Source organism: Amblyomma mixtum, chromosome 4 (genome assembly GCF_055824585.1).
Source record: "Amblyomma mixtum isolate Tamu chromosome 4, ASM5582458v1, whole genome shotgun sequence".
Classification (NCBI taxonomy): Eukaryota; Metazoa; Arthropoda; class Arachnida; order Ixodida; family Ixodidae; genus Amblyomma; species Amblyomma mixtum.
Genome location: NC_143015.1, coordinates 123,579,802 through 123,607,623, shown reverse-complemented (window position 1 = coordinate 123,607,623; position 27,822 = coordinate 123,579,802). Strand labels below are relative to the sequence as shown.

Genomic DNA, 27,822 nt, shown 5'->3' with positions numbered 1-27,822 from the left:
TACCTTCGTTTTCTGCATGTTAATTTTAGTACCTACCGTTCTGCTCTGCCTGTGTAACTCATTGATCATGCATTGCAGGTCATCTTCTCAGTGACTTAGCGAAGCAATGTACGCTATCCATGATACTCATGTATAACTAGTGTTGCTGCAGTAAGGATTTGGATATTGCCGACCACAGCTCAAATAATTTGTTTGCTTCATTTCATGGCTAGGTTTGAACGGCAGCTGACTTGGGAATCACGTCTAGCTGAACCATGCAACGCTTTTTACTCTTCATTTTTTCATTTTTCCTAACCTATTGCTGAAGCAAAAAAACGTATTCCGCTGTGACACTACAGTATCCATAAGACAAATGAGACTATCTCCACCGGTATCAAAACCTCGTTGCGAGCTCTTCAGAAGCTTGGAGCAAAACCGACGTGTATACAGGAACATTTATCTAACCATACAGGGAGGCCTGTTTGTGACTAGCGCAATACATCCGACGTTATACGGAGCTCATAGTTAGCCGTACCCAGCAACTCCGACCGTATCGTATGCCCCCCCCCCCCCCCCCCCCCCCCCCCCTTACAATCGTATACTCGGTATTCGAGCCAGGGCGAATGCACTGAACGGTGGCGCGCACAAGACGTGGGTTCCGAAACGAATTGCCGCAATCCGTCGTGCCTAGGAAAAAACCGGGCGGCTGCTGGGCCAACATAAATCAGCCGGCCGTTTAGACAAGCGTGACATCACGAACTCTCGGGCGGAAGCCCGTTCTATCTCGCACCGCACTGCTGCCAATGCATACGCTCTCAATCACCGGCCTATACACATGGCCGACCGCGGATAAAAGATACTGGGTGTGCGTATACACGCGGCGAGTAGCGATGAGCTTGATAAGTTCCTGCTCTTTGATTTCATCCAGGACATTTGTTTGGACAGTCTGCAGACCTCTATTTATAGAATCTACAACTATCCTGTATAACTTTCTTGGGACTGCCTACAGATCGCCTGGGAATACCGGAACTAAACATTCTCTACGCTGTTATTCACCTTTTCTGCTGGATGGCTCCTGAGAGTTCCTGCGTATTTATTGGTACACATCTCTCCAACTTGAGCAGACGAGGGAAGGGATAAGAGGTTTTGTTTGGTTTGGTTTACGGGGTTTAACGCCCCAAAGCGACTCAGGCTATGAGAGACGCCGTAGTGGAGGGCTCCGGAAATTTCGACCACCTGGGGTTCTTTAACGTGCACTGACATCGCACAGTACACGGGCCTCTGGAATTTCTCCTCCCAAGAAATTCAACCGCCGCGGCCGGGATCGAACCCGCGTCTTTCGGGTCAGCAGCCGAGCACCATAACCACTGAGCCACCGCGGCGGGCCGAAAAAGAAGGGCTCGTTATGACATACATGAATGAAACCAGCACTCAACGAAACGGAGGAGCATAAGGATGTTTTAGTTTTAATTTGCGGTGTTTGTTGACGAACTGAAAATTAATAGAGTAATTATTTTAAGATCATTGATTACAAAGCAGAAGAGAAAACAACCACATGCTGCCGGTGTGATCCGAACCCACCACTTCCCAATTACAGATTGGAGTCCACCGGTGGCATATGGTTGCTTTTTCTTCTGCTTTGTAATCAATACTCTTTAAATAATGATCGCATTAATCTCCCATTTATGAACAGCACTAATTTAAAAAAATATAGGCTCCACGGTTTCGTTGTACTTCACTTCACTTTATTACCTTAAAGACCCCTAGTTAGAGGGCATTACATAACGGGTGGGTACAGATAGAATCGAACTTTATGTAAAAAGATGTTATTCATTAAATATGGCAGTTATACAATTGAAAAATGAGGATGGACAGGTGGTTGCAGCGACGTCGTGTGGAAGGCCGTTCCAGTCTTTGGTTGAGCGAGGAAAGAATGATGCAGCAAACGTTGTGGTATGAGTCTGTGGGCGGGAAACTTCCATGGGATGACCAAGGCGGAGTGAAATGCGTGCTGGAGGGCTAATGTAGGGTGGAATCAACTTGTGCCGTATACATTTAGCGGGCATTAATTAGTGAGTAGCCTGTGTGTAGACGGAGAGACAACGATACGTGTCGCTTTAAGAGGGTACCATGTAACGAGATATTCAGACTGCACCGTCGTGATGGAAGATGTGATAACTGCCAGTGCGATAATCACACGGGCATGGTTGAGCATCGCACGTATAAGCAGTAGTCACCAGCACATAGATGAGCTTTGTGCCGTAGGGAAGCGTTGAACATGCACACATCAAGAAGTAGGTTTATTCACAAGCGTACTTAAACGTCAGCGCATGTGGACGCGCGACAATGTCACCTTTAACAAGCGAAACAGCAGCAAAACGTTAAGGACGGCGCGGTCTGCGAACAACGCCTATACATGATGGTGCGACGTTGTGCCCAAATACAGCCCAGTCAAAAAACGCAACAGAAAATTTTATGTAGTCAAAACACATTTTCTGTAAGGTTTTTGCCTGTGAACTTATAGTAAGTGCAGAAATTTTTGTAGTAACAGCAGCATTTTGTGCAGTTACTATGGAAAAGCTTTGCAGAGTATTGAAAAGTACTACGCAAAAACTGCAATACTGCCGAGAAATACTTCAAAACAACGGAAAAAATCTGCCGTTACGACTGAACTGCTAAACATTTTGTATAGTTTTTGGCACAATTCTGTCGTTCTTTTTTGTGTTTTTTGACTGGGAGCATACGCCCGCTTTGTTTCTCGCATTGCGTGTGAGAAGAGTTTTCTAAAAAAGCATGAGCTATCTGGAGTGTTATGCAGCCCCCCCCCCCCCCCCCCCCCTTAATTTTTTTTTTGCCTGCACAAGAAGATATCTGTTTTTCCTCAAATTCAAGGTTTGACAGTCCATGATCACCCGTGCGCATGCGTTCATTACAGAAGGGGCTCACAATCTGTCGACTTAACGTAGTAGACCCGATACACACAAATGTTCATGGTCTAGCTGTGTATATAGATATAAAATGCTTGTGCTTAGCCCTCTTCATAGCATGGGCGTACTTCCAGCCAGCTTCAGAGCTCCATCCACCTGATAAAATCAGTGGGTGTGTTCGCGAATCTTCTAACAGAAAATGCCTTTAGAGACTTTACGCAGCAGTTTCTTTCGCGAGTGTCTGGGTTCGAAATCTGACCTGCGTTCCTCACGACTACTGTGCGCTGCTGTCTCTCGTTTCGTGCATCCACTGTTGCGTGCATATGTAATCAGGCGACGTTCATAAAATATGAACAATGCGAACAAACATCCACACACTCATAAAAAAAAGAAAACACTAGCGCTGAATGTACAGAAGAATGGCCTGAGGGGCGAGTTGGTGCATGATGAAATGAACGCTGGCGCAACAAGGTCACTAACAAGAGAGGGGACACCACATGCGCACATTACCAACTGTTTATTATACGGAAAGGTGGCATATTTAAACATACAGCTCAAGCATGAGACTCATCGCATTATCGCTCTGAACCCAGCACGTGGAAAAAAAGCAGCAACGTAAGGCAAAAAACAGACGAGAAACTTTTAACCCCTGCAGATAAACTAACAGATTCTGATATAAGACATAAGAGAATTCCATCTCTTAGCAAAAGCGGTGTCAAACAATCGTAGCAAAAGCAGAGTCAAACATGTGAAGCAAAAGCAGTTAGAACCAGAAAAAAACATCAAAGACAACCGCTATAAATGCAGGACTGAAAAGTCGCATCACGAAAAACTGTCAAGAAAGCACACTTCATTTCGACGGAGGGATACCGAAGTGTCGCTAACACAAAGGCTGCCCTTCTTTTTGTTCATGAAAGCCTCAAGAATTTCACGTGCCACCTGATCGCGACTCCTGCCCAGAATCCTCATTCCGTTAAGCACTGGCTCACACTTGCAATCTTTACAATGTAGGGGCAAAGTCGACCCGCCTCCGTTTTCTAGTGTACAGACATCGTCGCTATTTTTAAACCACAATGCCCGGAATCGTGAAGTCAGCAATGAGCATGGCAAATGCAATTGGCAGCTACAAGAAAGCAAGCACAAACGATTCACTCGGAAAGCTCCCAGCTGCGCAAAAATAACACGCGATTACATTTTCGGTACGCTAGAGGTCCCACGCACTTGCCTCAAGGCAATGAGCGGCATGCATCGTATGCAAAGCGGAATGGCGACGTTCACTTCGGCGCAGTTATCTTCTTCTTTTTTCTTCCTTCTCTCTTCCAACGTTCTCGATGCTGCTCGCAACGAGGAATGCCGCAGCGTCGTCGTGCCGGGGTGGATAGAAAAGACGGCCGCGCTCTCAAAGAGAAATTTTGAAGAGCGGCGGCAGTCATCGTCGTCGTCGGAGATGAAAAGCCCTCGGCGCTGCCGCTGGGGCAGCTTCCGCTGGGTGCGCCGTCGTGATATATTACCTCTCGCAAAAGAGATGGCCCCATCCGAGTGATTCGTGAATTTTTGAAGCTTTCGGCTGCGTGTCGTCTTCGCTTCGCTGCCCTGCAACAAGGCTGACACAGTGCCCCCCCTTCCGGATTCGTGGCTGCTGGAAGATAACGCTGCACGCGAGGAGCCTTTTAAGGCGAAAGCCTTTAATGCCTCATACTGTCGTTAGCAGACGCTGTCGGCAGCCGTGTCGACAGACGCTGTCGGCAGATTTGTCCGCCTTTCGGCGTCACTGCTTAAAAAGAAACTGCGCCGAGGGTGGGAATCGAACCAGAGCCTTTGGCATTTGAAGCGGAGACACTACCACTCCGCCACGAAGGCTCTTTTTTTTTCTTTATTGCATGGAAGAACATCCGTAGAAAGGAGGAAAACTTCAATCAGACTGGATCGCGTCTCAAGTTGCCGGGCTGATTAATAGGAGCCCGCCATTGCCCTCACTCAACACTGCAGCCCCATCAAAACATCAAAATCCAGGGAGGCACACACATGCATCTAGGCACGGCAGCCAGCTGGGAGGTTCTTCGCGTGCAGCATATACACTCCTCACCAAAGCACACTGTTCTCGAAACACAGATTTGGACGATCTTGGTGGCTCGGCATGTCTGTCCATCATACGGCTTTTCCAAAGACTGAATAGTCCCATCAGCATAAACAGATCATAAGGCACAACAGAGTTTTTGTCAACAGGCAGAAATCTAATAGTGTACGGTGTAATTTCAATGTCCTTCTTGAGAGTTCGTTGTAGTATGTCCCAAAAAAACATGGCATCACGGCACAGGATAAAACAATGATCAATTGTCTCAGGCACGTTACACAGACGGCAATTCACATTCCAAGGTACAAACATCCCCTTGTCATTAAGAAATGTCTTGACAGGCAGCGTCGCTGTGTGTAGTTTGAAAAAGAACGTTTTAGCGGCTGCCTGAATGCACATCCGCCTAACACGCTTTAGAACACTGATGTCCAAAGACCCCAGATAAGGCTGCCGATACAATGGTGTAGGGAACAAAGACTCAGTGAGAGCCTGGGTCATCTGTTTTCTCGAGAGGCTATACAGGTAATCTAAAGAGAAGCGCACAGTGAGGAAATTGAAAGTGTCAGCAACCTCCTTGAGGAATCCCCACAAAGTCCCCTCACGAGCCTGCACAGTCGGTGCGAATAAGTTAGGCAAATGAAAACTAAGCCGCCTAATGAGCACAGCTACCAGAAACGGGTGGTTTGCCGATTTTAAAAAGAAAAAACGGGAAACAAGTTGATGCACGAACAGGTGAACAAGACCCACTCCACCACCCTCTAAGGGAAGGAACAAGTTGTCACGCCTCATGGGCTCCCATTGAGAGCGCCAAACGAATGTTGCAAATATTCTGTGTATTGCTTGCACCTTCCTCCTCGCACAATGCAGGACTTGAAGGACATACGCGAGCTTTGCAAACAAAAATATGTTACAGACCTGTGCCCTCGCAAACACTGAGAGTTCCCTACCCATCCAAGCCTGTGTTTGCCGCCGTAAAGTTACAATTTGTGAATCCCAGTAGGCTGTACTGTTGCGAACTTGGTGCAGCGGAACGCCTAGGTACTTAAGAGGGCTACTGTCCCAGCATATGCCACCGAACTGGCTTGGCCTAGTTCCCCAATAACCCAACCAAAAGCCTTTGGATTTCTCTAAATTAAGAGCCGCGCCTGATATATCACAGAACTGTTTAGTCAAGTTTAGAGCCTCAAGTACACTCTTTTTGTCAGAACAAAAGAGGGCGACATCGTCAGCATAGGCTAAAACTTTAACTTCACATCGAGCCAGAGAGAAACCGCGGATAGCTACGCTGTTAATTATACTGAGACAGAGGGGTTCCAGATATAGGGCAAACAACAATGGAGACAGTGGACATCCTTGACGAACAGATGCTTCTAGTGGTATTGGTTTCGTTAGCTCCTGATTAAAAATAACCCTTGTATAGGAGTTCTTATAGCACAGCCTTATGCCTTTGAGCAAGACGTCACCAATATTTGCATACTCCAAGACCGCGAACAAGAAATCGTGCCGAACTTTATCAAAAGCCTTCGCCAAGTCAATTTGAATCAGAGCAACTTGGCCTGTCTCATCTGATATTGTCTCTAATACTGAACGTGCAATATGGATATGTGTTTGAATACTACGGCCTCTAATACCACAGACCTGATGCGAACCTATCGAGTCCATAATGACGAGCTGCAGACGACTGCTAAGAACCTTGGCAAAAATTTTGTAATCAACATTGCAGAGGGAAATTGGACGATATCCCTCAACAGTTTTCAACCGATTAGTATCTTTGCTTTTGGGAATTAATATTGTGTGCCCAGAATAGAAAGTGGGAGGCAGGACACCCACATCATAAGATGCTTGGAAAACTTCCATCAAAACAGGCACTAGGCAAGGCGAAAAAGTTTTATAGAATTCGCTAGTAATACCATCTGGCCCAGGAGATTTCTGGCTCTGCAGGGCAGAAATGGCTGATTGAATTTCATCCAAAGTGATAGATCCCTTCACTATAGCACACTTCTCATCGTCTAGTCGAGGGAAGTTTCCGAGTAAGGAACTGTAATCGAAACCCTGATTTGGATCATCGCAACTACCAAACAGCTTTCGATAATAGTCGAAGAAAGCAGCAAGAATACCAGGCGCATCGCTGTATGTGCAATTACCATACTGAATTTCCAATATTTCCTTCGCAAGAGCATTCTCTCTTTCATCATTCAGGGCCCGACGAGAAGGTTGCTCATCAAGAAACCTTCGGGACCGAGATCGTATCAAGGCCCCCTTATATCTTTCTGTCGCAAATTGTTGAAGCTCTGCTTTTACGTTATTAATCTCTTCGAGATAGGCACCCGGGTTTACCCTCTCTAGCTCATGTAGCTCCGTTAGGGTGCGCCCAAGCTCACGAAGGTGGTGTCTCTTCAGGAAAGCGATTCTTGCTGAGGCCTCAATTGCCAAGTTTTTGATCTCCTGTTTAAACAAATCCCACTTCTGAAAAACGGACAGATCACGGCGTGACCATACGTCCTTCAAACAAGTAGGTACAGCACGCTGAAAGATTTCGTCTGAGAGCAGACAGTTATTCATCTTCCACCACTCCCATCGAGGGTGAAGTACATGCCGAGTGTACCTCCCTATCTGAAGAGACACCATACAGTGGTCACTGAAGAAGATGGGGCGCACCCAGTAGCCAAACACACTTTCTAACGCGTCTACAGAAACGTAAATTCTGTCAAGGCGAGCATTAGAGGAAAACTGAAAATGAGTGAAATGTATACAGTCGCCTTTTTCCTGTCCCACATCCACAAGACTATATTCAGAAACCAAGTCGGTAAGTAATGCAGCACTAGGGTCGTATCTCTTACATACCACTGATCGGTCCTCATCCCTACAAACGCAATTAAAATCTCCCAACAATATAATTTTGCGGTCCGTGCACAAATGTTCAACTAATGACAGAAAGAAGAGCCTTCTCTCGCGCTGCTTTGTGGGGGCGTAAACACAAATAATCCGCCACTGTACACCTGAAATTGTGAGATCACAGCATATAAGTCGCCCCTCGTCATCTATGCAATAAGACAAGGCTGTCATCTCTAGCGTGTTCGCCAGGAATAGCATACAACCTCCTGATAAGCCTCTCGCGTGGCTAACAATAATGTTGTATCCCGACAAAAAAGGCTCGAGAGCAGCTGCTGTCTCTTCATCAGAGGACAACTTTGTTTCCTGGATAGCGGCCACACACACACTCCATTTCTTTAAGAGATGCCGTACCTGCTGTTGCCTCCTACGATTACGCATACCCCTAACGTTAAGGGTAGCGACTTGATACGCTGCGACGCTCGCCATTTTTGGTGCCAGTCTTAACAAACGCCATCCCCTGGAATGGGGTGGCCCGCCTCCAAATTGGCGGCCTCTCGGGCAGACATCGCCCTCCTCTTTAACGCCACCCTTCCCGTGGCCTCTACACATTGTGCCTTGTGGTCAGCGCCATCGATACACACCTCGTCAGCTGCTGGACGTTTCAAAGGTGCGGTGCTGTCCATGTCTTCCTCTGAGACAGCCAAGGCCTCGGCCCACGAACCCGAGGGGAGCACATCACTCGCTGCCACACTGACAGCCGACAGAGAACCGGACACGCCAGAGATCGACGCCACACACGGCTCACCGTTACCCTCCAACGACGAAGCAGAATCAGCAACAGAGGAGGATCGGCGAGCATTCACTGGCTGTATTGCCTCGTCTGACTCCACAGGAGGCATATCCGGACGTTGACCTGTGGCGACGAGGTGTTCCTGTGCAGCAAGCACAGCAGTCTCTGTAGCACTCACGGGGGGGCCCGGGTCCGGCGGTTTTCGTTCTGGAGGCGCGGATGCTAGATGGCCAGTCGCTTCAGATTCCGTGTTGATTTGAGGTGATGAAGTCTTCTGTTCCCCATCTATTCGATGCTCACGACTTAGTTCTCCGGTTGCGTCGACAACCTCAGACACATCCATGATGTGTTCTAATGCCACGTCATCTTCCCGTGACCACTGGCCTTGACGCAGCCTGTCAGCGTAACTCAAGACACAGTTCTCCGCATTATGGCCAAAGCGTCGGCACTGGGTGCACCGAGGCGTGCGACACTGGCGCCGTACATGCCCAACCCGGCTGCATCGGAGGCACAGTGGAGGTCTCCCTGGGATAAGGACTAATGCCTGCACTCCATAAACATTAAGTGTGTGTGGGATTGTGCTTGCTGACACTCCATCCTTGAGTGTGAGGGAGATTTCACGGTTCGACGTTTCCATAAGCTCCATCCCTGGGCACCGCCACTTTTCACGCTCCACAGACTGAACCGTGCCATAAGGCTCTAATGCTTCCACAATCCTCCGGTGTTCCATATAGCGGGGAAGCCAAAGGAGCTTAACCTTGACGTTCTTAGTATCCGGGTCAAACACCATGCACCGCAGTCCTTTGACAGGAAACTCCGCTTTGTTAACAAGCTTCTGTTTGGAGGAACTACTCTCGCAGGTAACCATCCACACGTGGCTCATTTGGTATTGACCAATGCACAAAATTTCCCGGAGATCCAATATCTGTGCGAGTGCGTCACGGAAGTCAGGTGCTCGGTACGGGCGACCCTTAAGGTCAGCATGCAGGAAAACTGTATTAAGGACAACATTACCGGTAGGCAATCGGGGAAGTACAACTTTGTACGAGTCCGTAGTGTCCTGAGACGTCGGTAGACCTCGGCCAACGGCCGATGCGCTGTTTTCAGCAAGAAGCATGTTGAAGCACAGCCGCACAGAACGGCTTCCGCCACGAAGGCTCAAGGTTCGAGCATGAATAAAGGCGCATCTAGTGAATGCATGGGTTTCATAAAGGAAATAAAAGGAATAAAGAGAAGGAAAGGAAAAATAAAAATAAGAAAATAAACAAAAATGAAATCAAAATAATAATAAGAAATGAAAATAAAAATAAAAACAATGAAAATCTGAAAAAGAGCAAAAAAAATATGAAAAATAATAAACAAATAAAAACAAACAGTGCGCCAGGAAACGCTTTCGCCTTGCAGCACTTGAGAGAGGCAAAGTGCCCCCCGAATTTTTTAGTTCTTGTTCCTATCGTTTTTCTTGACCCGCCCTCTTTATCAGTGGCATAGAGAGATGCGCGGTTGGGAACAGTACCGAAAGAAGCCAGAAGCAGAAGCGAACTCTCAGTTCGAAGATGACTCCGGTGTGCGTACCTGGCAATCAGGAAATGGTGCTGGTCTCTGATGGCAGCTGCTTGCAGCGCAACAGTAGTCTGATTTCTGAATATTTTAAGGCGGAAGCCTTTAATGCCTCATCGTTGTAAGCAGGGGTTGTCGACAGAAATGTCACGCTTTTCAATTGGTCGAAACGGTCGTGACATCACAGTGCGCGAATTTCAAACGGGGCCAATTATACTTTGGCTAGTAACCATGCAACCAATTAAAGGGATCGTTTAGTGATGCTCCAACTAAGTGGGACTGAGTTTAGTTCATTGCCTAATTAACTAATTAGCGTAACTAAACTTTCTAGCCAGACCAGATAAATAAATAAAACCGAGAAGGAATTTGGTCGAGTTCGGGAATCGAACCCCGGTCTTCGGAGTGCGAGACGAGCACGGTAACCACTCCGCCATTCCAGCCTCTTTTTTTTTTTTCTTTATTACCGACTTGGCCGGGCAGACATAACAAAAATACAATGACATGACAATAAAAGCACAGGTCAGTTTCTAGCTAGTGCACGATGATAAAATGGGTTAAATGATTTTAGTTGGTCGAGGACAGGCAGCCACTCAGGCTGAGGAGCTTGCTGTCCGAAAACTTCCTGAGTATACATGATGCTCTCAATGAAATACTGATGAGCCGGATTCACAACAACATGTTCATGCCTGACATCCATTCGCGTACCCCGCCATTCCAGCCCGATGGTTTGGAATGAACAAAGGCGCGTCTAGTGAATGCGGTGTCTTCGTTCACTACCATCTTCCTCCCTTCCCCTAAGGCGAGGTTCAGGTGTCCACCGACATATGTGAGACAGATACACTTCCTTTCCTCAAAAACTAATATACCGACAAGCAAGACGTAGAGCCCAACGGGCGATGGCGTTCTGTGGAATCCCTGGCAGCGTTGCAAGACGCTACAAGCAGCAACACCGCGCTTAAGGTTTTCGCCTCTCCGCACTTTAGGTCAACAAAGCGCCCCCCTGAATTTTTAGTTTGCGCGCGTCTCGAAGCAAAGGGCGAGATTCCAAGTGCTTCCCGTTGGACTTCGATTCTTGAAGCGGGCAAACGTTACGATTGCAGCTTTTTATCTTGCGCGTTAATTTTTTATTTTGCATGACTTCACGGCTGACTGCGCTAGCAACCAACGTGGCTGCAACACGTTACGAACTCAGCGAATTTTTCTCTGTAAGCCGGCTTTTAAATATTATGCCAGCTGTGGTACCCTTGAATGCGCGGTGATTTTCGTTCGAAGCTGCTTGCTTAACTGCACAAAGATATTTTTCTCGAAACTTCCTGGCAAGAATGGCTGAATCGGAGTTTGTAAGAAATATACGGAAGTCTTAGTTCGCCATTCTGAAATTAAACTGAAAGACTGCTTGATTTCCCCCAGGAACCTGTTCGCAGGAACGCAGTTATATATAAAAAAAAGTTGGAAACTAAAAGGATAACTGAAATGTCGAACATTGCAGACTGAGTAGAATTAAGGCTCGAGCAGTCCTTGAAATCAGGCGCTGCAGTTTGCATGAATTCTCTGCAGTATTCCGTTTGCAGTATTCCGTTCATTTCTTTTGTCATCTTATGCCTGACATGATGTCTCTGCTGATGGTTCTTACATATTTATAAAATACCAGTCGAGTACTTTACTTCACGGCAAGACAAACGGTGCTTGCCTCTGGCGTGATTTGAGTGGTTAGCCGCTTTCTGGAGAATGTGTTGATAGCGAATGCCAACGCCGGCGTACTATTTCACTCGAAGCGTTGCTGGCCTTTCTTCCTCCATTTAAGGTTTATAACCTGGGCTAAAAGTTAGAGATGCACGGTTTATTCTATACCGACTATGCGTATTCAGCTTTCGAGGATCATTCTGCCCCTTGGCCTGACTTTCTTGCGGGAAGCCTTACCGAACCCCGTTCCTTTAGGACGTCCCACCACCGTCCAGAGTATTTCGTCGGTGGTGCCTTCTTCCCGCGCTAACCAGCTCAAGGTCTGAACCAGATGGCCTTCTTCCGCCTTCCTCGAAATATCCACTTCACCCCCCTGCCTTTTACGCTCCACGTCTTACTGTAGTGCTGCGCTACGAGGCTTAGGCGGCCTGTCTTCGACACGCCTCTCAGTCTTTACTTTTGCCTTCTTTCCTGCCTGCACTGTCGGATCTTACTATCTCGCATGAGCTATTCGCTCTAGATGGCTCACTCGCTAAATGCGTGCAGCTCTGTCGAAGCCGCAGCTTGCGACGACTAATCAGCGAGCAGGCTGGTTACTCACTGGACAATGAGGTACCGAAACGTCGTCGATTGGCCAATCAGCGATCCTCTGAATGGCTGCATTGCTAGGGGCCAACTATAAAGGATTGCGCACTGCTCACTCGCGAACCGTGTGGTAGCGCAAATAGCTTCGCGAACTGCAGCCCGACGTAAGCACCTTTCGCAACGGTGCACACTTGTTCGAGTGGCACAAAAGTGGCGCACTCTCTGCGTGCACCTTCCCTTGTCTTTCGCTTTCATCTCACACCTGAGTGATCACAGCGAATTCCCTCGGCTCCACCCACCTCCCGTGTTTCTCCATTCATGTTTTTTTTTCTTCGGATAAAAAAGAAGGCTTAGTTGTGTTTCTTCTTGCGAACTTTCATTCATTTTTCTATTATTTTCGCGTTTCTGTCGCTATTTGACCATGTTTGTCTCCAATCGATCCTTTCTGTCCACGTGGCGTTCCCGCCCGCACTGTCCCCTGGCGGGGTTTTCGCTGCTCCGTGCGCCTGAGTGATTCCGTCTTTTCGACGGCGGCGGAAAAGCGGGCGTGCAGTGGAACACCTGGAGATTATGCGAGACGTCGTGCCGTGTGTGCGCTTGTTCGCCTGTTTCTGCGACATCGCGTGTGACAGGCGGGATTCGGTCCGCGAGGTACAGAATGAGATGCGTCGCGGGGCGGCGCACCGTACGTCGAAAAGACTGATGGGCGTATGAACGCGAGAGGTATGCAGATTCCTCACATATACCCTTCTCACGCAGCGACGCCACGCAAGGAAATCTTGTTGTCGCTTGTCACATTCGTGCCATATTCTTTGGTTCATTGTGTTATTCTCGAACGTGGAGTGTATTGAGCCGTTATTACAACAGCATCGTATGTATGAAAGAGCCTCGAGGCTGTCACTTTGCATTTGACAGCGTGTTGAAATCCCCATGCCGGTCTTCCTGCACCTCACGTCTAGAAAATCAAGGTTTGTGAATGGCTACAGTGGTGATATGAAAGCAGATTGTGGTGGTATAATGCGGCGACTCAAGTCGTTTCTTTTTATTAATGCGTTAGCATTATAAGGGTCTGCGCAAGCGGAGATGTCCCCGCTGTCAGGCGTGGCCCCCTCAGATATAACCAACTTTAGACGGGGCTTGCTCTTCCCAAGCAACATATCGGGGTCAGTCATTAATTTAGCTGCCATATGAACGGTGGGCAGTCACGTGAGACGCGGTACAAACCTTGCGACGTAATCGCCACCTCCACACCGCGGCCCACCGGATTGGGAGCAAACTGAGCGCCGTTACAGGTGGCAGTTAAGCGAATGATTGGTCGCGAGAGGTTTCGCGGGAAGAGGAACCTGTGTCGCACTAGCCCCACCGGTGGCAGCACCTGCCATCTCTATGCAGTGGATCATCGCTTAAATGCTGCACCACTGCACCAGGAGTGGTATGAGGACTCCAAGCTATCTATGAATGCTGAGTAGGGAATGGCCATATCCGCATATATAGGTGTTAACCTATAGATGTTCCCATGTGCTCTAATTGAATTCCTTATGGCAATGCTCCACCCGACTCCTAGACATGTATTCTTCTTTTTCCTTGCTAATGTTTACCTTTTCTTTTATTTTGCTTGTTCCTTTCTGTTCACCTGTGTTTGATTTGTATTCACTTTTTTTTTTAATTCCAGTGTGCACTGCTCAAATTTTTATCGTGTTTGTCATTTTTGTTCGCCTGCCTGCTATGGTCCCTGATGGGACAGGCAGTATTGTAAATAAATAAATAACCTATTAACGCTATCGTTGTCCTACCCTTAATGCGGAGCTGCAACACAATCGGCAGCAAGGGAAAATGCTAACACATTTAAGCGATTCATTTAGGATAGCCTAAGTGCTTTAAAAGCCTCATGGGGCCAAAAGGCATCATCGGTTATAAAATTCACCCACTGGCGGGAGGGAAGTGGCGTCACAGACCGGAAGTGACGTCATTTGCTGTAAAGGCATCAACAGCTGCATGCTAATGCTGTGACATTGCAAACGCATTAAAAAAGTTAGGCGTCCCTGTGAATTTCCGTTATTATTTTGACATCCGTGTGGCATGCACATTCGAGCGCCCCCTGTGTGCAACATGCATATTATTTATTTATTTATTTATTTATTTATTTATTTATTTATTTATTTATTTATTTATTGTACCCTCAGGGCCAAAGGCATTACAGAGGGGAGTGGGTTAATTAGGATAAGGAACAATAAATATAATACAGTGAAAACAGGTAGTACAAAATAAATTTGCTCCAGATTAAAACAAACAACATTCACAAAGCGCAAAAAACATAAAATCAATGTACATAACACAGTGGAAACAGATATAACACATGATCAACTTCTTTCAGAAAAAACAATGTTAGCTATTGCGTCGTGAAAGGTTTTGTTATCTGCAATGACTGATAACAAAATTAGAGAAGTAAGATTTCGGAAAAAGTACACGTGGAACATGGAGAACGTACGAGCGTGTGTTTCCCTTCGTTCTGCTTAAGCCTTGGTTTCTACCCGCGATATACGTCATTTTGCGACCTTTGTTTGTAACGGGTACAACTATCGCTTCGAAAAGTTTTTTATTGCGAAAGCAATACTGCTTGCACTTTTCTGCCATCGACGGAGGCTCATCCTTCGCTCTGGCGCAGCTGCCGAGTGAGGGCGCTCGCTAGACTGGGATAAAACGGGGCTGCGGCTGTGCTCCTCGCAGTGGTGTGCTATGTCGGAGGATGCATACAAGGCGGGGCTGGAACGGTGTGCCGCGGCCAAGCGACGGCGCCGTGCCGAAGAAACAGACGAAGAAAGGGAACAACGGTTGGCGAAGCAACGTGCGTATGGTGCAGAATGGCGAGCACACCGGCTTGCTGCGGGTGCATCTACAAGTTCAGAGTCAAGTTTGAATGAGGGTAGTTTCATGGACGCTCTTAATGCCGAAGAAGAATCTATGAGTAGTGCGGAGCGATATAATCACAAGAGAAGAAAACGCCGTGCGGAAGAAACGTCGGAACAGAAAGAAGAGCGGCTTGCTGAATTGGCTGAAGGCTTAGCTTGGTTAAGCCTGGCTGATTGCGAAAGCAATAACACCTGACTGCGCTTGGTTCTGCTGGTAGTTGGACATGGATGTTGGACAGACATCCATCATGTCGCAACCAACCAACCGTCGGCGCAGAGCGGCGGTAGACACGGCGGATGTGGGCTGAAGTAACGAATGAAGTTGCTTTCGCAATTTCCGGGCTTAACCAAGCTGAGCCTCTGCCAATTTTTTCCGATCGTAGTTAGATATTCCCGCGAAAACACAACCCGAAATAATTTTACAAACGCGTGGATAAGACTGAACTTGCCGTCTTGTCCATATCTGTCTTTATTGAATGCACGCTGTAGCGTCGCGTTTCGTGCGCGGTATTTCGGACACGAGGAAGGCGCCGCTCTGTGCAACATGAGTTTCTAGCCAACTTTAACCGAAGCGCATCACGCCCAGGAATTCTGGACAAGCGCATTTTTCAACGCGAAGTTGTTTATTGCCGAAATTTTTTGTATATCCCAAGATTCTGTTCTAACAATCAATATATCCGCATATCTGCCCTCGGCAGGCTTGGATTTTTCTGCAGTCAACATTCTTGCTATCGCCAAAAACGTTTCCCATTGGTTTTCTATAGCAGTCGTAACCACTCGATGCGAGCGATAGACAGCTTTTAAAAGAAAAATTTCGCTTCACATCTGAAGAATAGAGCCTTACCTTCAATGTTTTCATAAAAGTACCTTGCAATACTCCACAGGTGCCTCAAAATTAAAATTTATGTCCAAGAATCCTGGATCTGCGTTCCCTTTTTTCTTAATAAGTTGTGCATTGCCTCAAGGAATAAAAGAAAATACAGACACGAAATGAAACTGGTTACCTCAATCGATGAATCATGAATCGTTTATTCGGCAGTGTACAGCCAGGCATATCACTGCCATTCTTCGCTTGCTACTGGGTCGATTCTAACTGAAATTAGAAAAAAAAAAAAAAAAAACTCGCGTCAAACGACACTGCATGTCTTGTGTTCTTAGCACTTGGACTTCTTTTTCTTTTTTTTACAGTGGTCATTTTACAACACTCCTGAACTGTACAACGTATCGGCTTCTAAAGGCAGCGGGAGTATTAATCAACGCTTTCTTGCTGCTTCTTTCCTTGTGCTGTTCCGTAGCAACACATCTCATCACTCGTCCAGTTGACAAGGCCGACAACTGTACAGACCCCCACTCCTGCGCGAGTGTGATTGCTGTCTCGATAACGTACGGCGCTTATCAACAACATCACTGAACAAGAAGGGAAGAGCCCCTTTGAAGCTTAAGCAACACTCCGGACATACGTCATAGGGATAAACAGAGACGCAAATGAAGACAGGCAGCGAAGGGCCCGGTCATTGCAACTGCGAAGGCAATGCCCTGCGATTCTTGCTTCTGGCAAGAGGCCCGCGACGTTTATTAGACAAATAACCGAACGTGAAGTGGAGAGCTCCCGTTAGCCTTTAGGGAGACGTCCTCGACATAAGCCACGGGATAAACACAGACGTATAGATTAGGACGGCCGGGAAAAGGGGCTGGTCATTACAAGGACAGGGACGATGCACTATGATTTCTGCTTTGTTAAGATGGGCGACATGGTTAATAGAGAAATAACGGGAGGACAGGGGAAGGAAGGGCCTCGGTTACCCGTCGGGAACGTTCGGAACGTACGCTGCAGTGCTATAGATAGATGCATATACGGACCGCGAGGGAAAGACGCCGGGCGAGTAAAGCAGCAGAATGAGAGAAAACAAAAACAGGGGGGGGGGGGGGGGGGGGGGGTGACTGAGTGCCAGACAGCTGGAGTGACACGGGCACAGTGGTACAGAGAGTTTCGCTTTCTTCGTGCCCTGAATGATGGCCCCCGTCTCTTTCGTGTGTGTTTGTGTCTGCGGGCTTCCAGTTCGCAGCCCGGCCTTCTTCCAATCCCAGCCGTCCAATCAGCACCGGCCGCCAAAGAGGGTCGACCGGGCTTTTTTCTTTCCTTGGGATCTTTTCGCTCAGTTCCCCAATGGTCGCTGGGCTCCGATTGCCTTCTGTGCGTCTTGCATGTGAGAGGAGTCGGCGGGGTCGGAGGAGGGGGGGGAGTCGGTCTGCCCGGGTAGCGTCGCTGTTTGTCGAGGGCTCCTGAGGGCTGCATCTGGCAAAACAGTGTTAGGCAGTCTAAAGACCAGAAACTTCTTCTCTCAATAACAACTTGTAACATATATTGCAATGCAGTCTTCTGATGCGTACATAGGAAAAACTCCATCAAAATATATTGAACAAGCTTTCACCCTACACTACCACGTATGACCACATTTGGTCAAATGTTTAGGGGAATCCCCCAAGGTGGAGTAGATTTGTAATAAGGGAGCGATTACTCACTGAAATCCACCCAAGTGCAGCCATACGGCTTGCGTTAAACATTTGACCAACACTGCTCACACTTCGAGTTATTGATCAGTTTGCTCTCGTCCTACCTTAAGCTTGCCGTCCAGGTTAGCTCAGTTGGTAGAGCGACTGCTCCGGTGAAGTGGTGGTCCCGGGTTCGAACCCCGGACCAGGACGAATTTTTCTTTAACTACGAGGTTTCTGAGAAGGTTGTATAGCTTTCCTTTGTAGCCGTATGGCTGCGCTCGGGTGGATGTCAATGAGTAATTACTCCCTTATTATGACCACATTTGTATCACGGCCGGTACAGCTCGTGCCACCGTCAGTAGTTCCTGCTTTGAAGCGCAAAAGGGCATCGAATTCTCACGCTACTATACAAACCGCACATCCTCGCATATTCCTCGAAGCGGAGTGTCACTCGTGACAGACGCAGGGGGCATGACACTCACCGCAGAAGTGTTCTTACCGCTGGTTGGCCTCCACAATGCATCTCTTGTCTGCACGTGGCCTGTAAAGTTTCGGTAGACGCTGTCACTTTGCCGGATACTTTGTCTTGTCACATCAATGAAATGTCTTTACATGGAAACCATTACAGCGCGCTTTACATACTAAATTTACTTTGAGATGATGATGATGATGATGATGATGCGATACACACGCTGTACGTGCTTTGTAGCCTTAATACACATAAATACTAGGCAAGTAGAGCTCAAATACAAGTTGACTACACCTGCACACGACTTCGTTTTTAGAGCGTCTGTATATTCAGCGTACACGGAAAATGTGTAGACGATCTGTTGATGTTGTGTGGCTTATATTTTTGAACCTTACATTTCACGAACCCGGTTCGTCTGGGAAGTGTCCGGCATCGTTTGGCATCTTGAATGAGATTCATGCTTTACAATATAAGTTCAAAATAATTGTAAAGATCTCGCAAACTACTCTGCCTTCCTGCAGGTATTTATTGCAGGTATTTATTGTATTTATTGCCCTGCAGGTATGGTATTAATGCCCATATGGAAACTCTTTTACCCAGTATAGTTGCACCTCCCTTGCGTTAAGCGAGGTTTGGGACTCGACAGAGCCACTCTGATGCATCGACTGCGCACGATTTCTGCCTGTACACCGGAATGCTTGCACAAGATTCGCCGCGCCATCTAAGCTATGTTCGCACGCTGTGATGTTGTGGGCGGTGTGAACCACTTGGTTTTAGCGTGCCCGCGTTTTTGTGCCGAGTGAGAGACACTCCTGGCAAACCTGAGGAGACTGAACGTTCCCATGCACGACGTCTCACGCATCGTATACCCTGAGGGTTCCCGAACTTAGCGACGATTAGTGTCACGATCACTATTGGCATTTTATAGAGGACGCGGTCCTTACGGAGCACTGGTAGAGAGGTAATCACGTGAATCAGTGACTCAGGTGGAGCGATTGCCGACAGGCCACTGTAAGGCTGATCCCGCCTGTACGGTTACAGCATCACCACCAATACTGTTTCTCCGTGGTGCACCGACGCTACAAAATATCGTTACAACGGCTGCTGCCTCGTGTACCTGGTACATCATCATCAGCCTGACTACACCCACTGCAGGGCAAAGGCCTCTCCCATGTCTCTCCAATTAACCCTGGCCTTTGTCAGTAGCGGCCACCGTATCCCCGCAAACTTCTTAATCTCATCCGCCCACCTAACTTTCTGCCATGCCCTGCTATGTTTGCCTTCTCTTGGAATCCACTCCGTTACCCTTAAGGACCAGCGGTTATCCTGCCTTCGCATTACAAGCCCTGCCCAAGCCCATCTCTTCCTCTTGATTTCAACTAGGATATCATTAACCCGCGTTTGTTCCCTCACTCACTCCGGCCTCTTCCGATCTCTTAACGTTACACCTATCATTTTTCTTTCCATAGCTCGCTGCGTTGTCCTTCACTTAAGCTGAACCCTCTTTGTTAGCCTCCACGTTTCTGCCCCATAGGTGAGTACCGGTAAGATACAGCTGTTGTATACTTTTCTCTTGAGGGATATTGGTAAACTGCCATTCATGATCTGAGAGAACCTGCCATATGCGCTCCACCCCATTCTTATTCTCCTAGTTATTTCCCCCTCATGATCCGGATCTGCGGTCACTACCTGCCCTAAGTAGACATATTCTCTTACTACTTCCAGCACCTCTCTACCAACTGCGAACTGCTATTCCCTTGCTAGGCTGTTGAACGTTAATTTGGTTTTCTGCATGTTAATTTTTAGCCCCACTGTTCTGCTCTGCCTGTCTAACTCATTGATCATGCTTTGCAATTCTTGTCCTGAGTGGCTTAGCAAAGCGATGTCATCAGCGAATCGCAATTTACTCTGGTATTCTCCATTAACTCTTATCCCCAACTCTTCCCATTTCAGGCTCAGGAATACCGCCTGTAAGCAGGCGGTGAATAGCGTTGGCTCGTGCCTGGTACGAGCACTTTAAAATGCCGAAAGGGGAGAGTGGTTGGAATGCCCTTTGGCGGCTTACACTTAGAATGCCGGTTTATATTCTTCGGTCTAAAGTGTCTGCAGGACATCCGTTGAAAGAAATCATCACAAGGGCCTCGTAATGACTTTATGGCAGAGCGACGCCGCATGCGTGGCTCGCCGATGGAACTTGGGTAAACATTGCGATGCGTTCCCGGGTCTTCTGCCGGGACGGGCGCGGTTTCGATTTCTTTTTACCTGGACGAGATTCGTTCTCTTTGGATGCCTTAGCGCTCGATGTCTAGCGCCCTGAAATCACTACTGTTTACTTGTGCTTCTTCGCTACGCACCTGAAAATGACATAGCCAACTCCGATTCTTTCTGCACACATGGTTGTGCAGTTTTTACACCGATTTCTACCCTTTTAGTTGCCCATTAATTTGCAGTGTATATTGTACTGACTTGCACTTTCTGTTTGGTCACGGCTTGTGCAAACAAAATTAATCAATGAAATGATTTTATGATTTATAGGGGTTTAACGTCCAAAAGTGACTCAGGCTACGGGGGACGCCGTAGTGCAGGGCTCCGGAAATTTCGACCACCTGGGGTTCTTTAACGGGCACTGACATCGCACAGCACACGGGCCTCTGGATTTTCGCCTCCATCGCAATTATACCGCTGCGGCCGGGATCGAACCCGCGTCTTTCGGGTCACCAGCCGAGCACCATAACCACTGAGCCACCGTGGCGGCTAATCAATCCAATGAATCGGACAGGAAAGTATGGAGTGACAAAAGCGTGAATGTTGACTCACTGCTGTTTTGTCAACTATTTATTCATGCATGTTTTCAATCCTTGTCCTCTCCCATTTATTTGTGCTATGCCGCCGCGGTGGCTCAGTGGTTATGGCGCTCGGCTGCTGACCAGAAAGACGTGGGTTCGATACCGGCCGCGGCGGCTGAATTTCTTTGGAGGAGAAATTCTAGAGGCCCGTGTACTGTGCGACGTCAGTGCACGTTAAAGAACCCCAGGTGGTCGAAATTTCCGGAACTCTCCACTACGGCGTCTCTCATAGCCTTAGTCGCTTTGGGACGTTAAACCCCATATACAAACCAACCATTTATTTGTGCTAATGCTATTTGTAATGGCGAACAAACTACCGCTACCTCGTGCTCTGCTGTACGGGGAACATTCTCCGAATTCCACCCCGTCAACATCGTACTGTGTCGGTCGCTTTTACATGCAGGCCAATGAGATTGTTGCGTCTGCGATCACGTGATTCGAGTCGGCGTCGGAGTGAGCGTTCTCACGAATGGAAAGGAGGAGAAGGCGAGGGGGAGTCGTGGAGCGCCCGCCTATTGTTGCGACTCCTTCGCCCGAAATTTGTGGCTGTCGCTGGCACGTGATGGGATTTCCTCCGTCTTCGTACCAATGAGCCTAACATGCTTAAAGCGGCGCAGCCCAGCTTGGCCTTGCAAAATATTTACGCTGGCCGCCTTAGTCGCTGCATCTGTCATCCAGCTGCGAAAACATTTCCGCGGAATCTCGAGCGATGTTTGGCGTATTCGAAGTCAGCTTAATCTCCGCGCCTTGCAGTCTACCGGAACGGGGGAGGGGGGGGGGGGGGGCGGATAGCGCCGCTTTTAGCCTCCCTGTGTACACAAGCGGAGCCCACCCACGTAAGACATTGAGCCTCCCGGATTTACAACGCGCTGCTCTCGTCGTGGAAGCGAACCTAAAAGTCATACTGCGCGCTGCCGCCATGTATGCTGTGGCGAGTTCCTTTTTGTGTGTGTGTGTGTGTCGGCACAATCGCTTTTACACTTTTGAGTGCGCGATAGACCAACCTTGAAGCAGAAAATAACATAGTACATGAAGGAGAATCAGCAGCTGCACTTAACACGCCTGTTTTTACCCCTCCCTCCCACTACTGCCCCCCCCCCCCCCCCCCCCCCCCCCCGCCCGTCCACGCTAATACCATCACGAGGATTTTAACACGGTGGCTGAAATCGCCGCTTTTCTAATACTTTAACAAAACTTCGTGCTGGGTTAGTTGGTGGGACATAGTTGAAACTTGGTTCAGCGCAAAAGACGAACACAAACCGTAGAAGAACTGCAGATTGGGCTAGTTGGTGTAGATTCATAGTGATAGTTCAACAGCGCAAACACACACAGCGCTGTGTGTGTCTTGTCTCCTTCTTGGTCTGTGTGTGTTTGCGCTGTTGAACCATCACTACGAACACAAAGAAAGGGAACGACACACACGGAGCGCTCCGTGTGTGTCGTTTCCTTTCTTTGTGTTCGTCTTTTGCGCTGAACCAAATTTTCTAATACTGAGTTCCGGGTGCGCGGCATTTCAAAAATGGTTATCCCGCGATATACTCCGGCAAGGACAGGTTGTTTTCTTACAGAGAAATCGTGCAGTACTACAGGCTATCAAGACTCAGATTTCCTCCAGCAGATAAAACGCTTTCCAAGCAACAGGCCAAAGCCTGGCGTAAACTTCAAACTAAAACCTATCCAAATCCCCAATTGTGTAGCTTCTATTCGGATGGACTCTACTCAGACAAATGCAAAAATTGTGATGCCAAAGCCGATCTAAATCATATGATCTGGAACTGCCCGCAGTCCCTACCCGCTAGTCGCTTCATTACCGACTCTGATCATTGGGAGGCTCTATTGCTCAGCCGGGGACACAGATCAAGCTCCTCCAGCTGGCTGAAGACGCCGCCGCTGCCCGAGGCATAGCGGCCGCCGTTTAAGCGGGGGGTGACTTCGGGTCGCTCCTCTACATCCGCTAGAAATAAAGTTCCACCACCATCCCGCGAACTCCTACATCATCACGTGCGCAGTTTCTCACGCCAGGTAAAACGAGCGCGCGACAATGGCTCGCGATGTAATCCCACGTCTGCAGGGGCCATGTCGCATTTCTGTCCCTCCTTTTTATTATTGTTCTTTTCTTTCGGCTGTTCTTCGTTGTGAGCACCAGCCAGCAACGTTCCCACGGATCAAGCAACAGCTGCATAAGGCTCGTCTTGATAATGCAGAGCAGCGTCCCCGAAGATATATATAGAGCTGGCGTCGGATGATCGAAATGGCTGAACTCAGAACACTGTTTTCACATTATAGTGCTTCATAGCTGAATGGGCGCTTGCAGCGGACAACTTTGCGGATCGATTCGTATGAAAGGGAACGCTTTGATCACATTCGATTTTAGTTTATTTATAAAAAAAAAACAAGAATGCAGCGTATAGGGCTGTTGTATAAACAAACAAAAAAAAGGTTCCGGAGTAAGCGCTGTAACGGGATCTCTTGTTAACATGTGCACAAAGCGTTAATTAGAGGCTCCAGCAAAAAAAAACACATAGACATTTGGTTATCCAATAGAAATATGTCAGAGAAGTTACCGTGAAATTCTGGGCGCGACCTGAAAGTTCTTTGCACTAAGTTATCCATCTTTGGGAAATGACGCACAGCTTGTCACAGTAACGCTGAGGAATCACAAAACGGCTCTTTTCACGAACTGCATCACTTGGTTTGTGGTCTCGCCTGCCGCGTTACTGCCGCTAACAGAGCACGTTTTTGGTTTGGTTTGTGGGGTTTAACGTCCCAACGTGACTAAGACTATGAGTGACTGTGCTAAGCCTGTGCTAAGAGATTTCGGTAACATGCAGGAGATAAATGCTTAAATGTCCTGAAAATTTTTAATTACGTGCTAACGGAACAGAAGGGACGCTGTCCAAGAGTTTTATTTTAATTAAGCGTGCTTTTTTTTTTTGCACCAGCACAGCTCGCTGGATGAATTACAGAGATTCCGTGCAAACCATTTATTTACTGACGGTCAGGCTTTGCTGTTGTTTTCTTCTAACGCTGGTAAAGTGGTTCAGGTTAGGATGCACAAGATAGGGATAGAATTATAGTGTTTCTGGTTCGTTTTCCAGTTGCGACGGAGCCCACACGTTATGCTCCCCCTCGAAGCGTTACTGCGAGTCCTTTAGATTTAGCTAAACTGACGTATTTGTTCTCTCAGACAGAAGCTGAATAAAAATGGTTGCTTCAAACTCTTCTTCACTCTTTTGTACATTTTATTCTCTTTTATCCGCCCTCTCTCTTCCGCACTTACACAATAGGCGGAGAACCAAAAGATTTGCGTGGCGTTAAAAGTTGCCTATACTTATCCCTACAAAGCCGGCCTAGCGGATGAATGATGGCGTGCACTGAAAACCGAAGAGTGACTCATAGTTTGGTTTATGGGGTTTAACGTCCCAAAGTGACTAAGGCTATGAGAGACGCCGTAGTGGAGGGCCCCGGAAATTTCGACCACCTGGGGTTCTTTAACGTGCACTGACATCGCACAGTACACGGGCCTCTAGAATTTCTCCTCCAAAGAAATTCAACCGCCGCGGCCGGGATCGAACCCGCGTATTTCGGGTCAGCAGCCGAGCACTATAACCACTGAGCCACCGCGGCGGCTCGAGTGACTCATAGAACTCCGCAGGAACATCAGAGGCGTTGTAAGCAAATGTCATGGACGAATATTATAAATTATAGACAGCGAACTAACAATTACCATTAAAGATTAAAATAAAATAAGCAGGGTTTGGTCCAAATAGTACGATACTACGCCACGTTAGTTTTGGATGAAAAGTTTCAAAGCTGAGAAAGCATACCTTATGGCCGTAAAGCCGAGTAGCCTACACTACCTGCAGCTAGCCCGAGCCACCCTGTGTCGTGAGTTCGATATTCCGCTCTCAGGTAATTGGAAACCGTCTGGGTCCTTCCCATCGTTAGGAAACGGGTCCTTCCAATGCGCGTTCCGACTCGTAGAACGCCTTTGTGCCCACAAGCAGTGAGTCCGAACCCCAATTAGCTCGCACCCACCTTATACCAGCCTGCGAGTTTCAGATGAGTTGATATTAACGAGGCACACATACTGCAGAGCTTGGTGTGTATATCGGACACCCGCGACAAGAAACTCGCTGTAATCCTCCGCTATCTTCACTGCATATACACTCGAACCACTTCGACTCTCTTGAGAACGGGAGGAACGGGACATCGGCTAACTCCTTTACAACTCCGAAGTAACGAACGCGGGGCGAGCTGCGTCGCTAATTATTACAGCCCGTAATAATTAGTGCCGGCATTAGCGCTAAAACCTCGCCGCCGTCCCAGAAGCGGAGCGTGCTCACGGCGATGGTGAAAGTGTTCGTTCGATTGAGCAGTGACGGGAGGAAAGGAGAGCGCCGCGTGCGTAACACAAAACTTCACTCTCTCCTCTCCTCCTCCCCTAACCTCCTCGTGCTGACCTTCCGTGGACTAGATTGGGCGTTTGCATAAAACTTGGCCTCGTCTCCTCTCTTTCTCTTTCCCTCTCTCCCTACACACGTTGGCCCCAACGGAGTAGACACAGGCGGGAACAAGCCCAGTCACTGCCCGTAATCCTCCCGAGAGCACAGGGGGGGCTAATGGAAGAGATTTCCCTCTGTTTGTTTTTTTTCTTCGCGAACGAACTCCGGAGCCGACGCACATCGGCGCATTTGCCGCCCGCGCGCGATCTCAATTTGGGAAGCGTCGTCAGGGCCCGCGAACTGCCGTATTATCGCGGATTTAGGCACTCTTTGTGTCACACGCCGCGGGGGTTTAGTGGCTTTGGCGTTTGGCAGTGAAGCCCAAGGACGTTGGACCGAAAACAGCGTTCAAACGTGGCTGGAGGAAAAGTACAAAAGCATCTCGGTACGTTGTGCGATGTCAGCACGAGTTATGGAGCCCCACGGGGGCCGAAATTAATCCGGCGCCCCCCACTACGGCGTCTCTTGTGGCCCGTGTGCTGCCCCGGGACGTCGAAACTCGTCTGGTCGGGGACAGTCGACAACCTTACTGGACTTTCTTCGCGCCGTAAATGTTTTCGACTTTGCCTTTTCCATAGATTGTATCATTAAAACGCTGTTCTTCTTCTTCATCTTCTTTATAATGGCGCATATCCACGTGGGAGGATTGGCCAAGGTGTAGTGGTATAAATAAGGAAATTTACATAGGACTACGACAAAATATCGGAGCCGAACGTGAATTTTGAAAAATGTATTCATGAAAAGCGACAGGAGAATATTTGAAGTGAAATTACAAAGAACACATTTTGGCGAAAATAAAAAAAAAAACTCCAAGACTTTTAAGGGAGTTAGCACATCAACCTACCAGTTGCAATTATGTAATCATGGAGATTCCCACAAATTGAACCCAATGCAAATCCTTTGGCGCTCGCACCGAACGATAACAACACTGGCAGAGATAACGGGAGCCCTAACCTGGAGAGAGGGACCTCCAGGTAAATCTTTCTCTGAAGTGCGAACTTTGGACAGTAGAGCAGGAAATGGTCCACATATTCAACGACCCCGCATGAGTCACATAGGTTTGTCGGTGACCACCCACATCTGCATAGGTATAAATTTAAACTGGGAATCCTGCACCGCAGTCACGTCATTGATACCTCACACTGCCTGGTTTTACACGAACGGATGTATTAAAGGATCATCTTTTTCCTCGCCTTTCATACATGTCATCCCGTTCTGACCATATGCTTAAAGTTGCTGCTGTTCCACTTTCCAGAAGAAAAACGTGTCATAATTCATTTATTCTCAAAACTAGCGCAAACTGGTACGACCTTCCTCCCTTCGTCGCTGCTATTTCTGACATTGACAATTTCAAGACCATTGCATTTTCTGCCGTTTTGTAAACCTAATATTGTATAATCATGCACTGTTTTTTTATGTATTTACCACTGCTTTTTTTAATGCCTTCGGGCCTAGAAAGCATGGGAAATAAAGAAATAAACAAATAAATACATAAAACGTAAAAATGCAGTCTCGTACCTGTGAGAGGCGCCGAATAGAACGTAGTAACTATGTTATAAGCGACTCAGGCTATGAGGAGAGTCGTAGTGGAGGGCGCCGGATAATTTCCACCACCTGGGGTTCTTCAATGTGCGTTGAAATCGCACAGTGCACGGGTCTCTATCATTTCGCCTGCGTCGAAATGCGACCACCATGGACGGGATCGAACCCCTTTCACCCTGTCATTGGTCCTCTCATAAGAATACAAAAAAATCACAAAATAAAGAGAGAGGAGCTCGGACCAGTAACGCTTTGCCGGGCTTAAATTCACTTCGGTATGAATGAAAAGGAGCTAAACGCTAAAAAAAAAACACACACACACATTTTAAAGGCAAAAGGAGGAAAGTACAAAACAAAAACAAAGAAACATGAGGAAACCAGTCACAGCACAATCAAAGTCACAGTCACTGTTAGAGTCAGAAAAAGCACAGTGTGCACCACGCGTGCATTAAAAGGACGTAGAAGCCATCTCGATATCCCTGAAAGGCTTTTTAAAAATTCTGGTCCGCCATCGCTGAAACAACCTGTATAATGCGCCTACAGAGAGGTCAACAGTGAGTGATCTAAAGAATGAGTAATTACTCATTAACATCCACCTGAGCTGAGCCATGCGGCTACGAAAGAA

The 27,822-nt window shown here is 47.7% G+C and overlaps 2 protein-coding genes across 3 annotated transcripts in view; one reads left to right on the top strand and one right to left on the bottom strand.

Moving 5' to 3' along the window:
* LOC149348134 (uncharacterized) overlaps positions 1–27,822 on the top strand; it is a 299,145-nt gene that overhangs the window by 233,991 nt on the left and 37,332 nt on the right. The window lies entirely within an intron of this gene.
* Positions 8,294–9,722, bottom strand: LOC149348135 (uncharacterized). Its single transcript, XM_089585745.1, has one exon. It carries the CDS (start codon positions 9,720–9,722, stop codon positions 8,316–8,318), a length of 1,407 nt encoding a protein of 468 aa, XP_089441871.1. The 3' UTR covers positions 8,294–8,315.

Bases quoted from the DNA above. Each gene is read 5' to 3' on its own strand.
- LOC149348135 (XM_089585745.1), bottom strand. From the start codon at position 9,722: ATGCTTCTTGCTGAAAACAGCGCATCGGCCGTTGGCCGAGGTCTACCG.